A 27,481-nucleotide genomic window follows, 5' to 3' on the forward strand; every position below is an offset into this window, starting at 1 on the left:
CCTAATTTTAATAAAATTGCATTTAACCCCTTATAGTGAGTGAGGAGGTTTATATAAATGAGAGGAAGGGTAATTTTGGCATTTTAGAAAAAGTTATGGGTATTTTTGTTAGGAATAGTGAATTTGGGTATTTTTGCTTGAAAATAGTGACTTTGGGCAATTTTGCTTAGTAGGAGGGTATTTTGGCCCATTTTAATAATTTCCCTAATAAAATTATAGGGAGTTAATTGAAATTATCCTTAAAATCACTAACCGCCCGTGGATTCGATGGATTTGGTCACGACTTTCTGCTTCTGCGTTTGCTTCTCAGCTCAAACGAAATCTTTCCCAAAATCCCATTCTTTCGAATTTCAGTCTCAAACTCTAGGGTTTTAGTCAATCCACGTGTCGAAATGTTGGGTGGGTTGTACGGAGACCTTCCTCCACCCTCCGATGACGATAAGCCAACCACCACCACTGCTAACGTCTGGTCCACCGCCGCCAAGATGGCGCCGCCCACTCTCCGCAAACCCTCATCGATTTTGGCGCCACCACAAACCATCCTCAAATCCCAATCCAAGCCCAAAACCCTAAATCCCCAAACCAAAGGCCAAAACTCCCCAATAATCCTTCCGTCCCCCGTCAATGCCACGTCAGCTCCCCCTCAAACGGCCCTCGTCGGCGTCACATCCACCGTCATCGAAGAGTACGATCCCGCCCGACCCAACGATTACGAAGAATACCGAAGAGAACGGAAAAGAAAACAAATGGAAGCCGAAATGAGGAGGGAATTGGAGAGAAGACGGCAAGAGGAAGAAGAAAGAGAGAGGAGAGAAAGAGAAGAAAGAGAGCGAGAACGGGAAAGAGAGCGGGATTTGTCTTCCAGGGTGAATATTTCTGGAGAGGAAGCGTGGAAGAGACGCGCAGCTATGAGCAGTGGGGGTGGAGGGGTGCCAAGGTCTCCGTCCCCTCCGGGGAATGGGGAGGGAGGTGGGTTTAGTATAGGGAAGTCTGAGACGAGTGGGTTGGGAGTTGGGGCGGGAGGGCAAATGACTGCTGCGCAGAGAATGATGGCGAAAATGGGGTGGAAGGAGGGCCAGGGGCTTGGAAAACAGGAGCAGGGGATCACGACGCCTTTGATGGCAAAAAAGACTGATAGGAGAGCCGGGGTTATCGTGAATGCCAGTGAGAACAAAGCCGAGAAGAAGGTTAAGAGTGTCAACTTCGATGGGATGCCTACCCGGGTTTTGCTCCTGCGTAACATGGTATGGATTATGTTCAAAGGTTTTGTTTTGTGCAATTTATTGGATTGTGGATGATAAATGATTGATAATGAGCTTGATGTGAGTGACATTACTAGCAAATTGGTAGATTGTAGAGATAGGGTAAAGATAAAATGAGGAGTAGATGTTATAAAGATTAAGCTGGAGATATTGATGGAAGGTTTAAGATTTTTTAATGATTGAATGGGGTTTGTGGGATATTTCTTATGTAGCATGTAGCACATTAGATTGCTTAGCTGGGTTTTATCTTGTCTGTAGAGCCTCTTGGCTACCTAGTCATGGCCATATTTGAAAGATTTGGGCAAACAGACTAATATTTAGAATTTTTGATTTACTATTAAATTTATGTACAAGTATAATACTTTGAACTGATACATATTAAGATTTCCATTGCTCTCGTCTTCTCTATCATTTCTTTAGCAAGGTCCATCACTTCTCTTTCTCTGTTTTATACTTTTTTCTTTTAATCTTTTTTGTTTTGTGCTGTTTTATTTTGATAATGGTTTTGTACATGTAGGCTAATTTGTAATAAACATAATTTTTGTTGGATACCTAATTTTAGTTAGCCTAATGCTGCCTTGATGCACTTGGAGCTTTTATTCTACTACTTTGTGGATGGTGGTATTTTTTGTCCCAATGGGGTGGCAATTCTTATAGTATTTTCTGTGTACAGTGTATTTGGTAATAATCAATTATAAATATTTAGAGGGTACAATACTTTTCTTGCTTGTTAGCTATGTGTTTGTTGAAGCATTATTTAAAATGGACAGGTCTAAAATCATGTGTTGTGCACATTTTGTTTGAAGCTAGAAAATATTAGAAGAATAGGATAAGTCTAAGGTTATTTTTGTCTTTGTTTCTATTATTATAGGGTTTTATTTTTGAAGTATATTTAGAATGCTATTTTATTTAAGTTTTTTGAGATTTTATTACTTGTTTGATTTGGACTAGGATTTTATTCCTTAAGCCTAATTAAGGCTTCTATTATTATTTTTGACATGGCTGATTTATGATAGAATAAGAACATTGATTTTTTTTCTCCTTATTGATTATCTTTTCGTCTCTGAATTCTTCTAGTTTTTTCCCCCTTTTCAGTTATCCCAAATTTATCCTTCTCTTGTTCTCCCTATCTCTCTTTTAGTCTATTTCTTCATTTGGTACTCTATAGCTAGGTTTGTTTAGTTATTTGGTTCATCATATCTATCCAAAAAAGGTTTTCCTTTGTTTTAAAACCATTTATAAGTTCATGTATCAATCATTAGATTTTGTTGATAGGAAAAAAAAATGAAAAGTTAAGCTAACACATTTCAGTATGTAAATTTTGTGCCAATGAAAGCTTTGAGTTCAGGATGGACAGTAAATTTTTCCTTTTTTAGTGTTATTTCTGCTGAAGCTCATCAATCTAAACGATTCAGAGTGACCTGGAACAAACATTTTTGCTTTCTTTTCATCCTTATGGTTGTTTCCTAACTTGGTTTAGACCATTACTTGATTGTTGATTTGTGATAGTGAAGAGATGGAATGAACAGGAACAGTATTAAACAATGCATTTTAATTGATGTGGCACCTAGTTATGTTTAAAGCCACAAATTTAGACAGTTGTAAAGGTTCTTTAGTTCTTTCTTAATTTCTGGTGATCATTGGTCCTAGTTGCTGTGTTATTGCTGAACTTTGCACTGTTTTCAGTTACTACTTGCTTCTTCTCATAGTGCATTACTGACTCTATGCTTTGCTTAGCAGACAAAGCTGTGCTGTTATGGTCCTGAGTTACTCCAATTTCAATATACTTGTCTCCTTCTAGTAACATACTTTTAACTCTTAGTGTATTACTGTGTTATATCATTGTACATTTACCCATCAACTTGAGCTTAGGCTAAAATGGTTACTTGACATGGTTTAAAATCATGTTTACTGAATGGTCATATGTTGAGAACCCCATATCATAATTGAATTATAATGATACCTTGGTGTTTGTATTTTTGGTTTTGGCTTTAGTTATATTTACACGCATTTGCATGTGGCAGGGCATGTTTTAGCTTTATTCAGTATTGCACTTACCTGATAGTTTAAGTTCTTTTGATCAAGTAGTTACATGATTTTCTTTTATTGTTCATAATTGGAAGGGCATAATTGGATGAGGCGTAATATGTTAAATAGTTCAAACCCATAGCTATTGCTGGGTTGAAAATCTTTGAATCAAATGGCATTGGGGTTGTAAACTTAGCATAAAATGTAAGAATAGTTACAAATTCTTGCGTCAAGTTGGCAGTTTTACGCTTCTGGGAGTATAGTGTCACTGTTTTGTTGAATGATATCATGCTGAAATCATTTGAGTAGTTACTGAATATATTCAATTTGTAGTCCCGTCTTCGTTCATGCATGCAGCACTGCAAAATACTATGTAACTATAATAATTGTCTTAGAAGATCATAGAATGCTTTCCTTTAGGTGCCGTTGGTGTTGATTTTTAATTCCTATGCTGGTATATGGTTTCAGATTGTTGAATTCTTTTACTTTTTCCTGTATGAACTTTTCATTATATTTTCCTTGTAACTTCGATTTCTGAGTTACAAATCAAAATTGTTGGAAAGTATAATCTGTATTATTTTTGCTTGTGATGGCTAATTGAGACAAAATAGAAACAAGTTCAGTACTGAATGTTCTTTTCATAGGTTGGTCCTGGTGAGGTAGATGACGATCTAGAAGAGGAGGTTGGATCTGAATGTGCAAAGTATGGAACAGTTACACGGGTTCTCATATTTGAGATTACAGAACCAAATTTCCCAGCTGATGAGGCAGTGAGAATATTTGTGCAATTTGAAAGATCCGAAGAGACAACAAAAGCATTAATTGACCTTGATGGTCGGTTTTTTGGTGGTAGGGTGGTGCGTGCCTCATTTTATGACGAGGAAAGATTTGGTAAAAACGAGTTGGCTCCAATGCCTGGGGAGATTCCAGGTTTCACCTAAGTAACAGGAAGTTGTTTGTGATTGCAAGGCAAATTTCTCTCTGGACTTTGATGATAAATTTACTTCTAGGACTAAGATATGGTTTTCATTTAAACAGATTGATGAAATTTGGCACTGCTGTGAGTAGAGCATTCAGACCAGGAGTAGCTTTTACTTTGTTTTCTTTTCTCTCTGGCAGTTGGTTGGAATTATGCTTTTGTAACAAATTACAATTGTGTCATGGGTTTATCCATCCAACCAATATGGGTAGGTCCCGGTTATCCCAAAAAAAAAAAACATATGGGGCATTTTTATCAACTTTCAGCAAAGTTGTTTGCCAGGAGTTCTACCAAGTTCAGTGTGGTACTCTAGTTGAGTTAGGATTAATCAAAATGATATTGTTTTGATATGTATTAATTAAAATGATATCATTTTAACAAATTTGAATTGAGTTTTTTTAGTCTTACAAGTTTAGTAAGTTGAACATCCCCAAACTCGAGCTTGAGCTCGACAATGGAAAACCTTTGAGCTCAAACTAGCTTAAGTTGATCTCATAGCGGACAAGTTGGAGTTGAGCTAGCAAACAAGTTCAAGCTACTTGGTGCAACTCTAGCGTTAGCAGTAAGACTAGATATTCAGACATTCAAAAAAGAAAATTTAGAAATTAATCACTATCTAGATGAGAAGAAATTCTTGAAAAAAAAATCATACATACATATACAAAATGCAAATGGGTTATTTCAATAATCCACTACTTCCTTAATATATATATATATATATATATATATATATATATATATATATATATATATATATATATATATATTTATTTATTTATTTATTTATTTATTTTGAGTAGATAAATTTATAAAATACATATAATTGTGTATTTATTGGTGTAATAAATACGTGTAATGTTACTCTGTCTATCAACTCCCAACCCAATTTCCTAGTTTTCCTTTCAGAACTAATTGATGAAACTTAAATGCAGAGTGCAAGTGGAATGTCACCAAAACCATTTTTATTACCTGAAAAGTTACCAGTAACTTTGCTGTTGTTGTTGCTAATCATGGGTTCTCCCACTGACGCATGGTGTGAGGATGCGGTGGTTGAACATGTTCCCCCTTCCCCTCTTTTGCTTAAAAACCCAAGTGGATCCATCCATATATGGTAAAATATCAATTGGCAGCTTAGTTGACCTGAGTTAAAAACCCAAGTAGATCCATCCATATATGGTAAATGGCACTTGACAACTTAGTTGTGCAAGACCTCGGGTAAAAAACCCAAGTGAATCCATAGTTTAGTAAAGAAGAGCTAAACCCTCGTTTGGGTGAAGCCAAAAGAAAAGTCAGAACTAAACTCACGTATAACAAATGTTAATTGGTAGTTTATTTACACTAAATCCGCTTTTGGGTTAGTCAAGAAGAGTTAAATTCGCTTTCGGATAAATTTCAAATTCAATTACACTAGAGCGAAATGTTAAAATATATAAGTCACACATTGACATTAGTTATATAACGATGAAAAGTTATGTAACGGAACGGACTTAAGTCATTTTTAAAATAGATCGCTAAAATATTATCTTTTTAGTATGTCTTATCTTTATCGCTTATGGAATAAATTCTATGGGAAATGCAAAGTTATTTGATTCTCCCATTTTTCTTAGCTTTAGGCATAAGCAGATAAATACACTCAAATTTTGCATTGTTATAGAATCAACTTTATTAGTTGTCATTTTCTTCCAAACCCTCGGGGAATATTAGGGGTGGCATAGTTGTGCACTTTTTTGGAATGCATTTAGAAGGTAATATCCCCATCTAAAAATGTGTTTGATCTCATGAATTTAAAAATTAGATCGAGCTAGTTGATTTGATTAATTCGACTCTCACCCACCAAAGAAATGACTACGATTCACTAAAAAACTGTTTTTGAAGTTAGACTGGATTGGATTAGATTGAACGGGGGTGTTTTGATACAAAATTGTTATCAAAAATATTTTTAAATATTTAATAAGTTTGACCACTAGTCAAATGATATGAATATTGTTTGGATCGGATTGTTCTCTTCACTAGATTTTACATTTTGTCCAATTTTGAAAATATTGCTTGATTTGTTATTTAAAATTTTCAAAAATAAAAATTATAGAAAACTTAAGAATTAATTTGTTTGGATTGTTACCGAAAAAATAAATTTCGAAAAATCAAATACAATTCAAATGTCTGAATTTGAATAATAATAATAATAAAAATCTGGTTTTAGATTAAATTTTACACTTATATTTAGGATTGTATTAAAGCATTGTTTTGAAAACTTGTTGACCCATTTTTATCAAATGCAGTTTCACAATATTTTTTGCTCTTTTTTTCAGGATTTTAAAATTTTAATTAGAAAGCAATGGTTTCGAAAATTAGATCAATTTAACCAAAGCTCAAAAACTAATTTAGGTGAAGTTTCGAAGTATTTAAACTATTTGACCATAATTAAATTGAGAAGCTGGTTTATTCTGGATTCAAAAGAGTAAATACTTGAAATTGGTAAAATTGTTAAGACAGGAAATGCATCATTGATCCAACAATTTTGTTTAGGTCTAACCATCGATTTATATATAAACAACTTGTATGTTTAGGTCTTACCGTTGATCCAATAATTTGGACTGAGAGTTGCAAAAAACAATAAAAAATCTTAAAATTTGTTAGCCAAATCTAAACAATGCACAATCGTTAACATATACCACACCTCCCCTCTTTCTGATCAAAGCACTGGCTCCCCCCTCCTTTACATAGAAGCTATCATCGTATTCCATCATGTTTACACATGCTTCTTAGTCTCATCGAGCCTCTTCCCTACCCCGTCACACCTCCATTGGCAATAAATCATGTTTTCATCTGTTAATTATAGGCCAAACGATTTTTTCCCATCCAAGGTTTGATGTTTTCTCAAAAGTCCCCCCTTTAACTATGGAAACATCAAATACCCACCCATGATCGGTTAGATTTAACAAAACCCTAATATCTGAAAATTTTATTTCTTTTTGTCCCCTTAAAATTTAAAAACTAAAATTTTCTCTCAGTCTAAGTTTTAAAAAATGGCAGTTTCACTTTAGGGTTTGGTTTTGAAATCTCCGGCGACCGTTCCGGCTCCATTGCCGACGACCTCTCCCTCCCGAAGCAGCCTCTCATTTCGGCGAATGCTTTCCTCCCATTTGGAGGCTCGATCAGCTTTGTCTTCGCCTTGGCAGACGAAGAACTTTGTCGTCGGAGATTTCAAAACCAAACCCTAGGGTGAAACTGCCATTTTTTAAAACTTAGGCTGGGAAAAAATTTTAGTTTTTAAAGTTTAGGGGGGCAAAATTAGATTCTATTTTAGTTTATTTTTAATATTATTGCAAAAATGACGATTTTACCCTTACCACCGTTAGGGTTTTGTTAAATCTAACCGGTCATGGATGGGTGTTTGGTGTTTCTATAGTTAAAGGGTAGAAACTTGAGAAAACATCAAACCTTGGGTGGGAAATAGTCGTTTGGCCTTAATTATATATCTAAAAGATATTAAATGTTATTGGTTTTTGAAGGTTTTATAAAACTAAAATGTGATTTCCGGGTTTTGTTGTTGGTTTTGAGGTTTTAAAATTTTCGTTTTTGGGTTTTTGAAAAATTATGAAAGATTAAGATCTTGTGTACTAATAATAAGTTTTAAGCTTAAATGACTATTTCCCACCCAAAGTGTGATGAAAAGACAAAACACATTCACAAGAGTTCAAAAACACAAACACTTCTCATCCTTAAATTTTCATTAAAATTATTGTTAAATATAAGTTTAAAATTGTCATTTTAATAATAATATAATTTTATTTCTTTTTTCTCTAAGTTTTGAAAATTGACATTTTACTCAAAACCTTGACTTTAAAAAATGACTTTCCTAAAAAAAGAAAATCCTAAGTTTTCTTCTCTTTGGTGCCGGCGACGATACCATCTCTGTGCTCCCTTCTCCTTCTACCATTGTCAACAACTCTGATGACAAGCCAAGAAGCTCCGGTCAATGGCGAATCGAAGATCATCAAATCAAAGAAGTTTCAGATCTATCATGTTTTCGTTGTCATCTATTATTGGCTTGCCTATGTTCCAAACGTGATTGTAGATTCTAGTCAATGAAGTCGAATCGATGATCTCGTTGATTTGCCTTTGTCCAAACAAAGACTCGTTTTCTCCAATGAGATAGTTGAACAATGTTGGTTGTTGGAGAGAAAGAGGTTTTGTCAAAAAATCAAAACCCGAGGAGGAAAAGTAAATTTTTTAAAATTTAATTATGGGGAATATTATTTGTTTTTCAAACCAAGAGAAGAAAAATAAGATATAATTTTATTTATTTTAATATTATTAGTAAAATGATGAGTTTACTACTTAACCCTAACAAAAAATTCTTAGGTGTGTAACAAGGGACTAAATCTTGAATGAGTATTTAAGTTTTTGAACTCCTATAAATATATTTAATACCCAAGGTTTTAAAATTGGATTAGACCTGCTTAGGAGTTAATTTATAAGTAATAATCACTCAGTAATATAATTATGATTTTAAAATTGGATTAGATCAATTAGTATAAAGAAATCAATTTAACATGATAGAATATTGGGTTAATCAAATTAAAAAAAAATTAATTTTTGTAAATTGAACTTCAGAACTCATTCCGCAATTTTGAGTATATTTTAATAATAAATTATTTAAAAAAATATTTTAAAATAATTTATACGATTATATTATCAGTTAAATTAGACCGTGACATTCAGATTTGTTTTGGAAACATTGGTATGTTTGTCACCTTCCGGTTCGTCTCGTTTTAGGTAAAAGATAAGGGTAAGCTGGTAATTTCCACTAAAGGGCAAACAGGAAGGAATTTGGAGTTGGAGGACATAAATAAGATTGTATTTCAAATAATTTTCAAATAACCTCATGTCTTACTGCCTCGTCAGAACTAAACATTAAACCCTAGTCTTCTCATTGTGTGTCAACTCACTCCGCAACCTTCCAAGCCGTCTCTTCTTCCTAATCGCCGTCAATGGAGGAAGTTTGTGAAGGAAAAGACTTCTCCTTTCCTCTTCAGGAGGAAAAGGTTCTTGAATACTGGAATTCAATCAAGGCGTTCGAAACCCAATTGGCTAAAACCCAGAACAATCCCGAGTACATCTTCTACGATGGCCCGCCCTTCGCGACGGGGTTACCTCATTACGGTCACATCCTCGCCGGGACCATCAAGGACATCGTCACGCGCTATCAGTCCATGTTGGGGTTTCACGTGACGAGGAGATTTGGGTGGGACTGCCACGGCTTGCCGGTGGAGAATGAAATTGATAAAAAATTGGGAATTAAGAGGAGAGCTGACGTTTTGGAAATGGGAATTGATAAGTACAATGAAGCTTGCAGAAGTATTGTTACCAGGTAGTTTCAGAACTTGAAATTATGTTAGTTGTTTAATTTTGTGAGATGTGGGAAATGATCAGTGCAATGAAGTATGACGGAGAAATGTAACATGGTAATTTTTATTCTTTTATTATGAAATGGAATGATCTTGTGAAGTTTTAGAGTTTGAAATTAGGTTTATTTGTTTTAATTTTCTGGTGTGTGGGAAGTGACAAGTGTAAAGAAGCCTGTATTTTTGTTTTTTTAATGAAGAGGAATTTTTTTGTGACGTTTAAGAGTTTGGTTATTTATTTGCAAAGAGGAATTATTTTAATAGAAATTTTGGTGAACTTGTTGAATTTGAAAAAAGTATTATGACAAAGTTATAATTTTAAGAAAAATTTAATATGAAACTTAAAATGGGGGGAATCTGCATCTGTTTTTTTTTTTCGTTCTTTTTTTTAATCCTAGTTTGTTTTAAGGTTTATCATTTCTTGATAACTAAATAGATTTATGATGATTTATTTGCCACTAGATATGTGGAAGAGTGGGAGCAGGTTATTACACGAACGGGTAGGTGGATTGATTTCAGAAATGATTACAAGACGATGGACTTGAAGTTTATGGAGACTGTTTGGTGGGTGTTTGCGCAGCTTTATGAGAGAGGACTTGTTTATAGAGGGTTCAAGGTTAGTGAGCTTCTACTTTCTTGGTTCTAATAATACGTACTGGAGATTATCTGGGATTGTTTTGTCGTTTAGCTGTTCGTTGGTTTATTCATTGGGTATGATGAGTCAAAGTAATTCTTAGTAATGGTTGATTTCTATGTTTTAATATGGCTCTAATATGGTGATGCTCATTATGATGCTTTAATAGGTCATGCCATACAGTACTGGCTGTAAGACACCACTGTCTAACTTTGAAGCTGGTCAGAACTATAAGGTTTGTGATTTTAACATTTTGGCAATCTTCATTTATATCATTGCCGGAAATTGAGTTGCTGAATAGACATTACTGTTGTCATTCTTAGTCTCATTGAAGGTAGTTTGAATAATAAAAAATGTTTATGTGTTTGTGTGACTGTACCAACATTGCAGCTTGTTAAAACTGGAACTGAGTGTGCTAGGGCAGCCACTGGTGCAAATAATAAATTGTGATTATTGTTGTGTTTTCTTTTTTAATACTCTTTGAGTGACACAGGATGTGCCTGATCCTGAAATAATGGTGGCTTTTCCAATTATTGGAGATCCGGACAAAGCAGCCTTTCTGGCTTGGACAACTACTCCTTGGACCCTTCCTAGCAATCTTGCTCTCTGTGTTAATGCTAATTTTAAATATGTGAAGGTTAGCTACTTTTTGTTATCTTTAATTTATTGTAGCTTTGAGATGAGGAAATATATTTTCGGTTTATACTTTGAACATTAACGTTGTTTGCCCATCTCCAAAGGACTGGGTGTGCTTGAATTTCATTTGCCTGAGTTCTTGACTACAATTTATAAGGACTCTGTGCTAAACCTAAGAAAATTTGTATCATGCGTTCCTTCATTTTTCATGTGTGAATTGACATGATTAAGTCTTGATTTCCCCAGTTTATTTAGCATACTGTGTTAACATTTCGATTTAAATTAGTTATTGCATTTCCATTGACTAACGATTTAAATAACGTATGTGTGATTGTTTTACAATTGCAATTTTATTTAGTAATCTAATATGAGATTAAGGTACTACACAGGTTCGAAACAAGTACACGGGAAAAGTCTATGTGGTTGCTGAGTCTCGATTGTCTGCACTGCCTACTGAGAAGCCTAAGTCTAATGTAGCAAATGGACCAGCTGGTGATTCCAAGAAACCGGGATCTAAGGTAAAGGGATCTTCAGATAAAAAGGCTCAAGAGGGAGACTTAGCAGGTGATAATGCATCTTATGAAAAGCTGGGTGAATTTTTAGGTGCTTCGCTGGTAGGAATGAAGTAAGTCTGTATGTTGTGATAAATGAACATTCTTTGTGATTCCATATGTTTTCTCTTTATAATACTTTATCTTATAGGAACTAAAATAAGTTTCGACTGTTTAAGTAAACTTCAATTCGACTGTATATACCTTTTTCCTATTAATAGTGTTTAATCATCTTAAAGGCGATGGGTTTTTTAAATAATGATTTCAGCCCTGTAAAGTACTAATATATTATAGGAAGTAAAAAACGTTTTGACTCTTTAACTAAACTTCAACTGGACTGTATATACTTTTTTCCTTTTAATCAAGTTAATTGTTTTAGAGGCAATCTGCCCATCACATCTAGTATGAAGTAGTTTTCAGAGAGTTTCCAATTTTTAAGACTGAGTATGTATTGCAGGTATGAACCATTGTTCGGTTATTTCAAGGAGTTATCTGATACGGCTTTTAGAGTTATTGCAGACAACTATGTTACTGATGACAGTGGTACTGGGGTCGTTCATTGTGCTCCTGCATTTGGTGAAGACGATTACCGTGTTTGCATAGAAAGTGAAATAATTAGTAAGGTTTGTGCTGAAATTCTTTGGACTTAATGTTTTTAATAAAGTGACAGTTAAAATCTTTGGCTGGTGAATGCTAATAGAGAGTGTTTGCTTTCACACAAAATATAGACATGCAACTTCCAAATACATGTTACTGGTTCTAAGATATTAATCTGTTATTAACTAAGATTACAGTTTTGTTGATCATAGCAATTAAACATTTTATTTCATTCAATGACTATTAGTCTACCTAAATTTATTAGTATTTTCCATTGATGGATCTCATGTCATCGAGCTATTGGGGGCTCAAAAGCTGTAGTAAAATTAATTTTTCTTGGTATTTGATGTTTACACTAAGCGTTTATACAGTAAATCTGAAACCTAGAATGATAGCATGAGTGGATGCTTCTTATCTTTCCAGTGGTATTATTTCTACTCTTTGGTTCTTTTGTTCTAATTTAAGGTGTTCAAGAATCCTTGCCATTCCAGTCAAACAAAATGAAATAAATCTAGATCAATTCCCTTTTCATTGGCTTCTATCATTTGATTGGGTGGATCAAATATAATTTTTATTGGATGTGTTATAATTTTTTTAATAATATGAGCCAAACAATTTAAGAAAAGAAGTGTTTGTGGCGTTTTATGATCTTTTTCATCATTCAACATCTAATTGATACCATTTTCAACTTATTTTGTTATTTATTCTTTTTTTTATATATATTACTTCCACAACAGGTGCCTTCCTGAAAAAAGTTATGGATTTTACAGGATTTTAATCTATTTAAAATCAGATTAGATTTCAGTGTTCATGCATTGGATTGCAATTCCTTAGCTTTGTATCAATGAAATCCTAGCTTTAATGAATATGTACATGCATTAGCTTTGGGATTGTATATCACTGCTTGTCCTTGAAAGACTGCTGTGTGGCTGTTTGTGCTGTATTTGCTTCTACATTCTATATTTTATTTTGCTGCGTTTGTTTATGACCGCCTATTCATCTGCTTTCGTCTTGTAGGGAGAAAACCTGGTTGTAGCAGTTGATGATGATGGCTGCTTTATTGAGAAAATTACTGACTTTAGTGGGCAGTATGTGAAAGATGCAGATAAGAATATTATTGAAGCTTTGAAGGTGAGGATAGTTCTGACTTTTTGGTATATTATGTAAGATTTTGATATCTGAAAGTAATTATAATTTTATGGTACTGAGAAGATACAAGTTATCCAAAAAATACCTTAAACTATTTTCTGTCTATGCTTTTAAAACTTTACTGTTCGATTACTTCCGGTGAATGACTTTTAAGTAACAAGCCTGGGGGGATTACATGCTTAAGGCCTTTTGTTTCTGTAAGAGGTTGCGTTATAATTCTGTGATACCGAGAAGATACATGTTATCCAAATATACCTTGAACTATTTTCTGTCTATACTTTAAAAACTTTCCTGTTCAATTACTTCCAGCGAATGACTTTTAAGTAACAAGCTGGGGGGATTGCATGCTTAAGGCCTTTGGTTTCTGTAAGAGGTTGGGTAATTAACTTCATATATATATATATATATATAAAATAGTCTGTGGCCTAAAACTTGGTGAACTTTGTTGGCTTGATGAATTTCTAGGTCTCTATAACAAGAGACAAGTAATTTCCTGTGTATCACTGTTGTCATTAGGGGTGGATGTGAATCTAGTTGAGCCTGAACACCCCTTGGCTCGAGTTCAGTTTGAATTCAAAGTAGCTCGACTCAAATTCCTCAAGCTAATATTAAGGGTGGTTCGAGCTTGACTCAAATTTATGGTTCAAATTCATGGCTTGGATATGTGGCTCAGATTCGTGGTTTAAATTTGTGACTTATTGATAAAACAATATCATTTAACAATTGTTTAACATAATTCGAATTGAGCTACGAGTCAAATTCCAACCGAATCGAGCCATCTATCCAGCTCGCGAGCCAAACCGAGCCGAATTCTGTATAACTCAAGTTTGGCTCTGTTTTAAAACGAGTTGAACTTTTTAACTTTAACTCGGTTCATATTCGAAGTAAACGAGTTCGAACTGAATCGAATCAAATCGAGTCGGCTTTTGAGCTTGAGCCAGCTCGGTTTTGGTCTAGCCCTAGTTGTCATCATTGTTGCTATTAAATGTGGTGCTGTGTGAATTTTAGTTTGTTTTGTGAAATATTACTTGTCAACAGGAAAAGATGAGCAAAAAGAAATGATGTAAATAATATAATAATGCTTTTTGGTGTGTTTTAAATTTGGCCATATCATTATATGAGCTTTTAATCCATTTTCTTATTTAACAAAATTTCTTTGTATTTATTCAGGCAAAAGGGAGGCTTGTTAAGTCTGGAAGCTTTACCCATTCTTATCCCTTTTGTTGGAGATCAGATACTCCTCTCATCTATAGGGCTGTTCCGAGTTGGTACTAACTCTTTGCTATGGATTCATTTTATCTCGAATTCTCATTTGCCATAAAATTTTCTTTTCTGCCATCTTATATATTTGAAGCCACTTGAGTTTGGAATAGTCTTGTTTTTCTTTTGTTGCATGACTTGTTATATGCTTTGAATTGAATTTATTATTCATGCATGTGATATAACTATCAAGTCAAGGCAGTGTTCAGCTTCTCTTATTTTCTTATGTATGCCCATATCACCATAAATAATTTCTTATTCAAACTGTCTTGTATTGTTTTGTTCTGTACCAGGTTTGTGAAGGTGGAAACGTTGAAAGAACAACTATTAGAGAACAACAAGCAGACATATTGGGTTCCTGACTATGTGAAGGTAAATTATCATTATGGAAACCTCATCACTATTCTCTTTTTTTGGCTTGCCGAACATGCCAAATATGATAGTTGTTGTGCTTAACATCATTTTTCTACTTTTTCTAGTTATTAATCCAACATGCATCATTCTGATCTTTCCTATCATTGTTATTATTACTTCTTGAAAACGATATCTTCATAGAATAGTTGAGTTTTTAATCCAGCTTGTTATTATAGGTATACTACTATAACAGTCTCTGGTATGAAATTCGATTTTTGCTGCTCTATAGGTCTTAGTTTCAAATGATTTTGAATACACTTCATCTTTCATCTTCTAATCAATTTGGATGGGTCCTACATGTTGGATCTGTTTGTGGACAAGCTCACTGTAATTTATTAGAGGATCAGTATATTGGAACATAGAGTCGGTGTTTCACTCTTGTAATCTTCTTTCTATAAGGTTATGTTTGCATGATGCAATTGAAGGAGCTATGAGAATAGAGTCCTAATTCTTTTCCCATTCTATTGTTTGCTTGATAAATTTGATAAAGAATAAGAAATCCTAGTAATGCCCATTCCGTCAAAAAGGTTGGAGGGGAGGGTAGAAATTCCCATTCCAATCCTCATTAGCGTATAATAATTCTATTTTATCTCTTAATATCAATATTTAATATTCAATTAACTATAATATTATATAATAAAAAATATTAATTGTAAATTATATTATAATTATGTTAATGTAAAATATAATAAATTTATTAAATATAGTAAAAAGAAAAATAATAAGGGGCTGATAATTGCGGGGGTAGTAATCTGGTGACAGTGTCTTGCTTCTTTGGGATTGCAGGATGTTGTAAAAACCGATTGATAATATTTATTTATTATTTTATATATTAAATAAATATAATTGTAATGCATTTTGTTATCGATGTTTTAATTGTGTAACATTATGTTTTTATTTAATTTTTAATATTAAGTGATAAAATAATAATTCTATATGGTACTGGGAATTGCAGCCTTTAAGGGTTGGAACTTCATTCCATCATTTTTTAGGCACTTATCAAAATTTCAAGCAAAAATTGGAATGAGGATTCCCATTCTCTTTCCCTTAGATTCAATTAAGCCAATTCTAGTTGTGATCAACCTTTTGAAGAACCCATAACTTGAAATTTGTTTTAAAAGCTTGAAGAGATATTTTTTGAGGTTGAACTGTCTTTTTCTTTTGTGTTTTATTGTGGCTGCTAGGGCCAGATTTGAGTCGAGCCGAGCCGAGCCGAACCTGCGTGAAATTGAACTTGAGCTCGAATTGAGCTTTTAACTAGCTCATTATTAAAACAACGTCGTTTTAATACATATTGATCAAAACGATGTCGTTTTGTTTCAAAATTTTTAACTCGTGAGCTTAACAAGCTAAACACTCTAAAGCTCGAGCTCGAAAATGTTGAACTTTTACGGTTGGGCTTGAGCTCAAGCTTAGCTCATTTTGGGCTTGTTCGAACCGAGCTTAAGCTCGAACTTGAACAAATTCAGTTCGAATCCAGCTGTAGTGGCTGCTTATCATTTTAAATTGACTTTTTATGTGCGTCATTGTATGCCACTGGCATTTAGTTTTTTTGGGTTCTAAGCGGTGTCCTGTTGACTATGTAATAGCTTTTCTTTATACATAATATTATTATTATTTAGTAGAGGCCGCTAGATACTGAATTGATATTCTTATTTTAAGTAGTAAGACATGAACATTACTGTTTTGATGTACATTTTACAGGAGAAACGCTTCCACAATTGGCTGGAAAATGCAAGAGACTGGGCTATAAGCCGAAGTAGATTTTGGGGCACGCCTCTTCCTCTATGGATCAGTGAAGATGGTGAAGAAGTTATAGTTATAGATTCTGTTGAAAAACTTGAAAAGCTTTCTGGTGTGAAGGTTCATCTCTGTTCTTTCCCTCTGTTTCTCTTTCTGGTGTAATATTGAGATTTATCTTGCTGCCATTGTTGCATATCCTATTTTTGGTTTAACTTTAGATGATTTGGTTGGTCAAAGTAGTGTAGGCACTAAACTATGCTGGCAACACCTACAAAAAGATTGTCTCTTTTATTTCTGCAATGAGAGGGGAGCAGACTAGTTAAAGATATACTATCTACTTGAGTTTGTTGGTCATGGTGTCTTTGGGAAGACTAAGGGTCACCCTAGAAATTTGTAAGAAGAAATGTTTCCAATGTTTGGAGGTTGATTGCACAAAATTTCCATTTCTTTTCCTATCAGTGTTCAAGTTATGACAACAATATTTCTTCTAATGATTATTTGTTTTCAGTTAGCATGTAGTTATCAAAGACACGCCTAAGGCACGTTTAGGTGACACTTTACTAAGGCAATGTGGGGCGACTAATGGTTCAAAGTCGATCGCCTTTAACGCTCTTTTGATGCTTTTGGAGAAGCATTAGGTGTTGGAAAAAAACACGCTTTATCATCACCTAGACTATCTTTGACTAGATTTGAGGGCTATTGGCAAAATTTGGACCATTTTAGGCATAGTCTTAGGCGTTCCAGCAGGTTTTGGGCAATTTTTAGCTAGATTTGAAGGGTATTGGTAATTTTTGAGATCTCCAATAAGGTTTGAGGTTGTCGAAGTCTCGAAGAGATAGCAAATCAGTTCTAAGGTCATTGAGAGGTCGATAGTAAGTTCTAAGGTTGCTAAAAAGGTTGTCGACAAGCTCTAAGGTTGTCGGAGAGGTAGCTGGGGAGATTTAAGGTCGTTGTATAAGTTGCCTGTCACTAATCCCTTATATAGTTGCTAGAGAGGTCTAGGCATGATCACATGTTGCTAGTTTGATCTAAGACTGCTGATGAAGTTTCTAATCAATTTTTTATTGTTGTTGTATTAAAAATATATTAAATTTAATGGAAATGGGAAAAGTTTTTAATGGAAATTTTTAAAAGCCTTGGGTAAAAAAATGACGCCTTTACCTCGCCTTTTTCACCTAGGCAATTGGACCCCTCATTTTCTTTTGGCATTTTTCGCTTTTGACAACTATGAATTAGCATAGATTATTAACCTTTGACAGTGAAGTTGGACAAGTTAGAGTGGCTGGGTGGCTAGCACAGATTTTCTAATGGTTCTAACTTCACCTTATAAATGACCTTCGTGGTTATAAGTGATTCATGCCCTTGCTCATTTGCCAGGTTAAAAAGGCTGTGAGGGTGGTGGGATTTATCTTAGTTTGAGTTTTATGAAGCCAAAAAAAAATTGTATGTTATGGATCATAATTGTATTTGGCCATAGTGTGTGCAGTATTTTTTAACAAGATGTTGGAGATGAGCTGTTGCTTGAGTTTTCTTTACCAATCATGAAAAAGGATAAGCTAATATCAGCTCTATGGATCCTCAGCTTATTAATTTTTGCATTTTCCTTCTTTCTCGCTCCGTTGTTTCATTTTTCTTGGCTGGGTACTTCAGTTATTGTATCAATGCTTTTTTCTCCCTAAAGTTTCATTCTTAAAGAGAATTATCCCTTCTAATTTTTGATTCTTTGAATGGTATTCGTGATTCATCAATCTTTAATTAATTGTTTAACTGACTGCCCTTGTTTACTCTAATCTAGGTGTTTGATTTGCACCGCCACAATATTGACCACATTACAATCCCTTCGAGTCGGGGTCCAGAGTTTGGTGTGCTTCGTCGTGTAGAAGATGTAAGACTACTGATCTGGTTATTATGAATTAATGTGTCTATGCTCGTATGTTGATTTTTATTAATTTTAAAACTTTAACTGTTCTTAATGTGATATATGGTTTTATTCTTGCAGGTGTTTGATTGCTGGTTTGAGAGTGGTTCTATGCCTTATGCTTATATTCATTATCCGTTTGAGAATGTTGAACTCTTTGAGAAAAACTTTCCTGGGAATTTTGTGGCTGAAGGGCTAGATCAAACTCGTGGATGGTTCGTTCTCAATCTATTTAGATCTTTGGGCACACTATAAATATCATTTTTGACACTGTTTATTTTGCAAATATGTAATTGTTTCTAATCATGGTTAATTTTGTAGCCTACAGATTCTTTCTAATACCTGTGGTAGAAATGTTTGGATTTATACGATTCTTGTATGACTTGCTGAAATTCTTTTCATTATTCATTACTTTTGTCTGTCTCAATGTTTATATTAATTGCCATGGTAATGTTCCTGCATTTCTAATCTATGACATAAGAACTGTGTTAGTTCTTGTGTTGAAAGATGCACCATTGACATTGAACATGTCTCTCCTATTGCATCATATTCCTTCTCCCCTCCCCAAACTTAAGGGAGATAGGTATTTTTATAGTTAAACTTTCTTGTGGAATTTATTGTATGATCTTCTCCTCTACAGGTTCTATACTCTCATGGTGTTGTCTACTGCTTTATTTGGGAAACCAGCATTCAGGAATCTCATCTGCAATGGCCTTGTCCTTGCTGAGGATGGAAAAAAGATGAGTAAAAAGCTCAAGAACTATCCATCACCTTCAGAAGTGCTTAATGATTATGGTGCTGTAAGTTTTTGATGCTAAATTCTTCTTTTGGTAGTCCTTTTTCTTCCTTTGTTTAGAGCATAGTATCATGCCCTGTGTTTATGCTTTCTTTTGTCACATTATCTTGCAGGATGCTTTAAGATTGTATTTGATTAATTCTCCAGTTGTGCGTGCTGAGACCTTGCGTTTCAAGAAAGAAGGAGTTTACAGTGTTGTTAGTGTTAACTATGAAGTTTTATTTATCTAATGTGTTTTTTTTCTTCATCATCACTAGCGCAGATATTTTTCTTTCAGTTCCTTATGCTAATCTCTCATTTAAATTTTCACCCAGGTCAGAGATGTTTTCCTTCCATGGTACAATGCATATAGGTTCCTCGTGCAGAATGCAAAGAGACTTGAGATAGAGGGAGGTGTAACCTTTGTTCCGGTTGATCTTGGAACTCTTCAAAAGTCATTGAATGTGCTTGACCAGTGGATCAACTCTGCCACACAGAGTCTTGTTTGTTTCGTTCGCCAAGAGATGGATGGATATCGACTTTACACGGTAAAGCTTGTTATGTAACCTAGTTATTACCATTAATTTGTTATGTTTACATATTGACAGATAAAAATGTATCAACTTATTCTTATAAAAGATGCTATGAGTTTTAATGTTTCACAGTAGTAACTAAATTTGAATGATTGAGTGCCTGGTATTGGTAAATGCATTTTGTTGACACTACATGTGGACATAGGTCTGAAAAAATTCTGTGTAACCCTGTAACGTGACAGGAACACATTTGATAAGTATGGTGTGAGATGTTGTTTTATTGGGTCAATCAGTAGCGTGCCAAACCTTTTGAGAACAAGGTTTTCATGGATCAGGCTTTGGTTGCACATTAATGAATGGATTTGCGTGTTTATAGATCCAATAAGCTAATTGGTTGAGTTTGTTTGAGAAAATTTGACACAAGTATTATAGGACACTAACTTATTTCAATACTACTATTGCTAGGCCTACCTTAAGATTCAGTTGCTCTCTAACTAGAATGGTGATGCTGTAAATTGTACAGATGAAACTTCTTACTGATTTGATGGTAGCTTTTGTGTTCATAAGTAATTATTATGATGCACTGATATTTATTATTGCCCTTTTGAGTTTTATGTTATACCACTTGTCTGTAACTGTAACAGGTCTATGACTGTTGACCTCTCCCTCTCCCTCTCCCTCTCCCTCTCTATATGTGTGTGTGTGTAATCTATATCATCCAATCTTTATAACTAATTGCGTTATGATAGTCTAGGTGGTTTAAATACTTCTGATTTTTGCTCACACACTAAGCAGTTAATTTTAATGTTCATGTTATTTTGCTTATGAAAATATGATGTTAAATGAGAGATGAATATCACCATATTAGATATCCTTCTATGTGATTATAACTATATCTAATAATGTTGTTATTTGGTTAAACTATGGGTTTACATCTGTTATATGTGTTGCAACGTTAGAACAGGTAGTAACTGCTAATAAACATGTACTTCTCTTAGGTTGTTCCGTATCTCTTGAAGTTTCTGGACAACCTTACAAATATTTATGTGCGATTCAATCGTAAGAGACTGAAAGGCCGAACAGGAGAAGAGGACTGCCGCACAGCTCTTTCGACTCTTTACAATGTATGATTCACCAAGTCTGATATATCTTTGTTTAACTCATTTGGCATTTCATACTTTCTTTTTGTTTGAAACCATGACCATACCATAGTTTTATATATTTGACATTGCTTTATCACAGTTAAATAAAAGTTTAGTGTGTTAAAGGATAAAGGGATGTTTGATTATGTTGAAGAGCTTGAGTTGAATTCTTTTGTGATGAAATTGGATTTTATCTCTTTGACAAATTAGTTACTCATCCAACTGATTATGAAACATTATTCTATGTTATTTTACCCACTGGTACATATCCTAGCTCCCTGGTTCCAGTAGTGTTTATGTTATTTTTTCTTGATATGTTATACCTCCTGCCGCAAATCTTTAATGTGGTTCTTTGAATTCTCGTGTTGAAACTAAACTCTGCCTTCCTGAGAGGTGCTTCGTAAATATTAGCTGTTACACTATATCATCACCATATATCATTGTGGTTGCTTTTGGCTAATTGTTGATGAGATGTGATTATGATAAATTATCTATTTTCCATGTTTTCTGCTTTTGTTGGTTCTCAGGTACTTTTAACTTCTTGTAAAGTGATGGCACCATTCACACCATTCTTCACTGAAGTTCTTTATCAAAATATGAGAAAGGTTTGCAATGAGTCGGAGGATAGCATTCACTTTTGCCGAATTCCTGAAGAAGAAGGAAAGGTTCAGTTCATCCCTTGTTAATTTTTGTAGATTTTGTCTGAATAACATGATTTGTTCTGTATATGATAGTACTAACTAAATTTTAGTGAATTTCCAATTTAGGGATTTATTTTCGAAAATGTTTAGTTAATAATTTAATCCATAATGTACGTAATGAAGCTGAATTTTATACTAGATTTAATTGAAACTTTTCCTTTTGGGTCTTTCCTACTAAATGATTTCATTATTTTTAATGCCATCTCAGAGGGATGAACAAATTGAAAAAAGTGTTTCAAGGATGATGACGATCATTGATTTTGCACGTAATATTCGAGACCGTCACAACAAACCAATAAAATCACCACTTAGGTATGCTTCTAACTTATCTTCTGCTATATCTATAATTGTGGTTTTGGTCCTCGTTTCTCTTTTCTGCTCTATTTTTATATTTAATTTGTATACCCAGCTCATTACTTTTGTCTATGGATCTGCAGGGAGATGATAGTTGTTCATCCTGATATGGACTTTCTTGATGATATAACTGGAAAACTCAGAGAGGTTTGTGAATAAAGTGGCAACCTTCTATTATATACCACTTGGTTTCTACCTGCTTAGAGAAGCTATACTGTTCTGTTCTGCTCATTTTTTGCTTCCAATAATCCAATTTTTATTTTAATGTACTTCCTTTGCCATTATTCTTTTCATATAGCTTTGTTTTAAGGTTCTCTGGGTAAGATTTTTCTTATTGGCTCATTTGTTTAATGTGTTTTTGTATGTGCCTTAAAATTTTCGTCAGTCACTTTTTTGCTTACCAGACCCTTTTGATGCTTCTGATTTCTTTGTTCTTTTAGTTGCAAATCTTGGTATCTTTTTTTAACCCCACCAAAATATTCTTTCTTTGTTCTTTAGGTTCTAAATTTGTTATCTTTTTTGTCCCCACCAAATTTTTGTTTTTAATGTAAACCTTAGTTTGACAATAAAGGACCTAATTTCAACATCTATTTAAAGGAAGAATAAAGTACAAAAGATGTATAAACCTAGAAAGTTAAGGGGAGCGCAAAAATTGACATTTTCTGCCCCTACACATATGAAAATTAAATCGAAGAGACTACAGTTTAATCTGGAAATAATATCCAAGAAGTGACCTTTAATTAAGAGCCATCTGTACTGTCCTTGACCCAGTGGTGAAGAAAAAATTACCATACAATTGTTTATCTTTGCTGCTTTATGCATTCTGGACAATTATGTGTGTCTTGGCTGATAATTTTGATATAACATTTCTAAAGAATTCTTGTATGATTCTATTAAGTATGGCTGTTGTTTGTTGGAAAAATATAGTATTTAGATAAATATAATTCTTTTTTACTTTCTGATGGAATTTTGTTTCCATTGCAGTATGTGCTGGAGGAGCTCAATGTAAGATCACTTGTCCCATGCAATGATACATTGAAATATGCTTCTTTGCGTGCAGAACCTGATTTTAGGTATGTAAAATGTTTGTAAGTGCTTGGATTATTGTTCATGGTTATAATTAGTCTTATGTTGATTATTTTCTCTTAGTTTGTTGGGTAAGCGACTTGGGAAATCAATGGGAGTTGTTGCTAAGGAAGTTAAAGCAATGACTCAGGGAGATATCTTAGCTTTTGAGAAAGCTGGAGAAGTAACTATTGCTACACACTGTTTGAAGATGGCTGATATTAAGGTGAATAAGCTTGTGTTCTGTTTTGCTCTTTTCTATACAGATAACCTCTGGACATGTTTATTGAATGCCATTTTGATAAAAAAGTTGTCTCAGTTTTGATGTAACAAGAGTTTCCTTAAAATCAACTGCCAAATGAATTTTTTTTTTTAAGTTCTGCTTCCATTTATCTTTTCTGAAGTATTGTAAACTGTTTCCTGGACTTGGAGGAATAAAGTAAAATAGATTTGAACAATATGTTTGATACTCTGATGGTGAAATGATAAGATTTGAATTCATCATGTCCAAACAATGGGGGCTATTATACACCTTAGGCCTAAACTTCCTTTCTTAACTGATAATTCCACTTGTCAATTTTTTCTGTTTCAAACTTTAGGTTGTGCGGGAATTCAAACGTCCCGATGGTTTGACTGAAAAGGATATTGATGCTGGTGGAGATGGTAAGTGTTTTCGATGATATTCTGACGAAGCTAATTGTGTATTCATAAAAGAAAGAGCATTCCTGAATTATTTCATAATGTGGTTGTTTTCATGACATGTTTTCTATAATAATGCATATGCCTACTTTCCTCTCTTTTAGGTGATGTTTTGGTGATTTTAGATTTGCGTCCAGATGAGTCCCTTTTGGAAGCTGGTGTTGCTCGTGAGGTATTTTTTGATTATTTTGCTTTCTATTCTCTTGTATGTATGAATGAATGTATGTATTATCCTGCACTAGTAGTACATTTCTTTTTTATATGAACAACATGCAGTGCTTGAACTGTGCCACAACTCTGGGAAGCACTTTTTATGATGTTGATAAAGTTACATTTTCCCCTATTATTCTGTATGATGAGATTTATTTGAGTATTAATGATTTGTCTTCTTCTTTCTGGCCTTGCAATTACACAATATTTTAAGGGAAACTTTTTTCCCTTTACTCAAAGATGTTGGCTGCTTTGTTCTGCTTATCACTTTTCCATTATTCTGTTTGTGTGGTACTTTTTTTTTCTTTCTTCAAGCAACCATCAATTCACTTGCATTATACTGTACTAATTTCCGTTAAATATAATCTTAGTTCTCTTTCTTTCCAAAAAAAAAAAAGTGTCAGTGGCTAATTCAACAAAGGATGAGATCTGTCCTGATAAATGGCTTTTCTTAAATTCTCTTTTGTAGGTTGTTACTAGAATCCAGAAATTACGGAAGAAAGCTTCCCTTGAACCTACTGATCTGGTGGACGTTTACTTTGAATCCTTGGATGAAGACAAATCATTCTCGCAGCAAGTTTTGAATTCTCAGGTGAATCCTTCATGCCTTTACTCTATTTTCTACTTGATGTTAAAATGCCTTTTGATTTTTTTTTTTAAAGAAGAAAGTAGATTTTTCATTTTGATTTCACTGTGAATATAAATATATGGACCAACTGATTGTCTACTTATCTGTCTACTGATAAGTCATTTCACTAAGTCATTAGGATTTGATAATGAGTAACGCCAAAGGATCACACTTGTAGAACTCTTAGCATTTTGTATTTAAATGAGGTTAAAATCGTGATTAAAAAAAAAAATTAGTTGAAGTGGTTTTTTTAGTATTGAACTTTTCCTCTCCCTCTCTCTCTCTCCTGACATTGTATTTTGAAGAACTGCACCATATAAGTGAATTATTTCATAATTTTGTGTTGATTTCTTAGAGAGTGGCTTCTCATTGTTTGTAGTACCTATGCTTTAGAGCTAAATTTTCGTTGTTATTTGTAGGAACACTATATCAGGGAAGCAATTGGTTCTCCATTGCTTCCTGTCACCATGATGCCACCACACGTGGTAAGCTGCTTTAAATAATCACTATTTAATGTATTGAATAATTACTGTGTAATTTAGTTTGGTTGTTTGTGTTATCTTATAAATATTATTTACATTCCATTTTCAGTACTTCTGAAGTGTGTATACAGTTTCAGAAAAGTTTCTAAGATGCAATCAATAATTATGAACAATGTGTAGAAAAAAGACTGTTTTGCTAATTTCATACATATAATTTGTTTGATTGCATGATGGAAGCTTGCATCTGTTTTTCTCAGTTTAAAAGAATTATGTAAGTGTTTGTGTTGATCAATTTTGTGCTATGGATTGTGTCAATGTTGGTAAATAAAATTTTCAAAACAGTAGAATTTTTCAACAGTTAAGTGTGCTAAACCAGTTATGTGGGTTGTTGCTTACCGCCAAATTTAAAGACCTTCCAGTATTTTTTTACAATTATTTTCCCGTGTTAACCTAATATTTTCTTTATTAATATTTTTGTACAAAATGCAGGTCATCCTCGGTGAGGAGAGCTTCCATGGGATATCTAAAATGTCTTTCAAGATCAGCTTAGCGAGACCTGCTCTAGTTTTTGACTCAGATGCTATTCTTGCATTATGCTCAGGTTAGCTCTCTCTCTCTCTGTGTCTGTGATGGTGTCTTGTGGGCATGAATAGGATTTTGGTGCACTCGGTTGTAAAATTACGAAACAATGCTTTCAGGAAACACAAAGTTCATGCAAGGTGTGCAAATTTACTTGTTGTCGAGGGATCATTCTAATCTGAAGTCTGATTTTCAACGTGGAAACGGCAAGGTTTGCATCATACTTCACTTAATACTCTTTACTAACTCATCCCATAAAAAGCTAGTCATATAAAAAATCCATTTTATGAAGATGGTGTATACTAACATAATAAACTTACCTCGCTTATCTTTCTTCCCATACCTTTCTACAGATAGTAGTTAGTTGCATCGAAAATCAGCCCCCTGCAGAACTGGTGTTGGGAAAACATGTGTTCTTGTCGGTTGGCGAATATTATTTGAGGACAAAAACAGGGTAAAATCCGATATCAGTAACTCATCTATTTAAGTTGTATACTTCAATTTTCTGCTTCAAAATTTCCAAAGTCTATTTATTGACAACAAGAAGAAAAGAAACTGATGGGCTACATTAGCCTGCTAAAGTATCCGTGCTTGTTTTCAGTTGTATAGTTGAATATTCTATAATACAGTAGAGGTAAAATTAATGAATTTTGTTTGTTATGAGTTGCATTATCGGAGAAATACAAGTTTCAACATTTTTATAGATCATTATCTTTTCCGATGGGTTTGCTATTATAATAGCAGTGTAATGTATTGTGGGCACATTTATGGCGCAACTAAAGTTTTGGTTTTATATGTGTAATCGTAGTCTCTGTATACTCTTCATCTCTTACTCCGAATTATGTAATCAATTTTCATACTTTTAATATAAATAAACATCTTTCTCTTGTGTTTTGTTTATGGAGTTTCCTCATTTATTCTTTTGTCTTCACTTATCTAAATTTATAATATATTATCAATACGATCTGTTTTAGGTATATTTCAATATCATTAATATAACAATTGCATCGTTGTCCTGTATAATACAAATATAGATATTTTAATTATTTTTTATTATTCTATTTAATCTTTCCATTATATTTATTTTTTTGTTTGCAAAAACAAATTGTTGTTATGTTAATTTTTTTAACTGTTTCATATTTATAAATGTAAATTATAATTGTATCTAATTTATAATCTGAAGTTTGTAAAATCATGAATATGAATTCAAAGTCTTAATATCATTAGAATATTTATTTGTATTATAATAAATATATTTGATTTATAATATGCAGTTTGTAAAATAGTGAGAATAGATATTTATATATATGGGCTCGAAATCTTAAATTTTATTAAAATATTTATTTGTTTTACAACAACTATATCTAATTTGTAATTTAAAGTTTGTATAAATTGTGAAAAAATATAAATTTGAAATCCAAATATCATCAAAATTAAGGTTTTAAATATTATACTATTCTGAATATTAATTACAAAACTTCTAGTTTTGTAAATATCATATAATATTTGAATTTGAAGTTTTAAAGATTAATCATAATATATTATCTACAAAATTAGAAATTTTGTAAATATGAACGATATTTGAATTTGAAATTTTTAAAATTGGATGGATATAACTAAATAAACTTTTACATGATTCTTTCATTTAGAATTTATGAGTTTTGAAAAAGTAATTAAATAAGATGTCTTAGAAGGATAAATTCAAGACAACTATTTTTTTGGCATCACAGCCCC

General features: G+C 33.4%; 2 protein-coding genes across 2 annotated transcripts; both read left to right on the forward strand.

The window, feature by feature from the left end:
* The first annotated feature begins 253 nt into the window (after nt 1–253).
* LOC123226880 (DNA-damage-repair/toleration protein DRT111, chloroplastic-like) lies at nt 254–4,661 on the forward strand. Its single transcript, XM_044651427.1, has 2 exons — nt 254–1,244; nt 3,935–4,661. The coding sequence occupies exons 1-2, from the start codon at nt 393–395 to the stop codon at nt 4,229–4,231; spliced, it is 1,149 nt and encodes a 382-aa protein (XP_044507362.1). The 5' UTR covers nt 254–392; the 3' UTR covers nt 4,232–4,661.
* Nucleotides 4,662–9,164: 4,503 nt separating this feature from the next.
* Nucleotides 9,165–26,636, forward strand: LOC123228140 (isoleucine--tRNA ligase, cytoplasmic-like). Its single transcript, XM_044653393.1, has 28 exons — nt 9,165–9,643; nt 10,140–10,293; nt 10,481–10,546; nt 10,805–10,948; nt 11,337–11,572; nt 11,956–12,121; nt 13,113–13,226; nt 14,415–14,512; nt 14,798–14,876; nt 16,623–16,781; nt 18,457–18,546; nt 18,661–18,794; nt 19,220–19,379; nt 19,489–19,572; nt 19,690–19,902; nt 20,886–21,011; nt 21,557–21,694; nt 21,939–22,042; nt 22,168–22,231; nt 23,069–23,157; nt 23,234–23,375; nt 23,749–23,812; nt 23,953–24,020; nt 24,528–24,650; nt 25,106–25,171; nt 25,658–25,769; nt 25,867–25,958; nt 26,101–26,636. The coding sequence occupies exons 1-28, from the start codon at nt 9,264–9,266 to the stop codon at nt 26,203–26,205; spliced, it is 3,570 nt and encodes a 1,189-aa protein (XP_044509328.1). The 5' UTR covers nt 9,165–9,263; the 3' UTR covers nt 26,206–26,636.
* The last annotated feature ends 845 nt before the right edge of the window (nt 26,637–27,481 follow it).

This window comes from Mangifera indica, chromosome 10 (assembly GCF_011075055.1).
Source record: "Mangifera indica cultivar Alphonso chromosome 10, CATAS_Mindica_2.1, whole genome shotgun sequence".
NCBI classification, from domain to species: domain Eukaryota; kingdom Viridiplantae; phylum Streptophyta; class Magnoliopsida; order Sapindales; family Anacardiaceae; genus Mangifera; species Mangifera indica.

Coding starts and splice junctions, on each gene's coding strand:
- LOC123226880 (XM_044651427.1), top strand. CDS start 393: ATGTTGGGTGGGTTGTACGGAGACCTTCCTCCACCCTCCGATGACGAT. Junction 1,245..3,934: donor TTTTGCTCCTGCGTAACATG/GTATGGATTATG, acceptor TTCTTTTCATAG/GTTGGTCCTGGTGAGGTAGA.
- LOC123228140 (XM_044653393.1), top strand. CDS start 9,264: ATGGAGGAAGTTTGTGAAGGAAAAGACTTCTCCTTTCCTCTTCAGGAG. Junction 14,877..16,622: donor GGGTTCCTGACTATGTGAAG/GTAAATTATCAT, acceptor TACATTTTACAG/GAGAAACGCTTCCACAATTG. Junction 19,573..19,689: donor AAGAAGGAGTTTACAGTGTT/GTTAGTGTTAAC, acceptor ATTTTCACCCAG/GTCAGAGATGTTTTCCTTCC.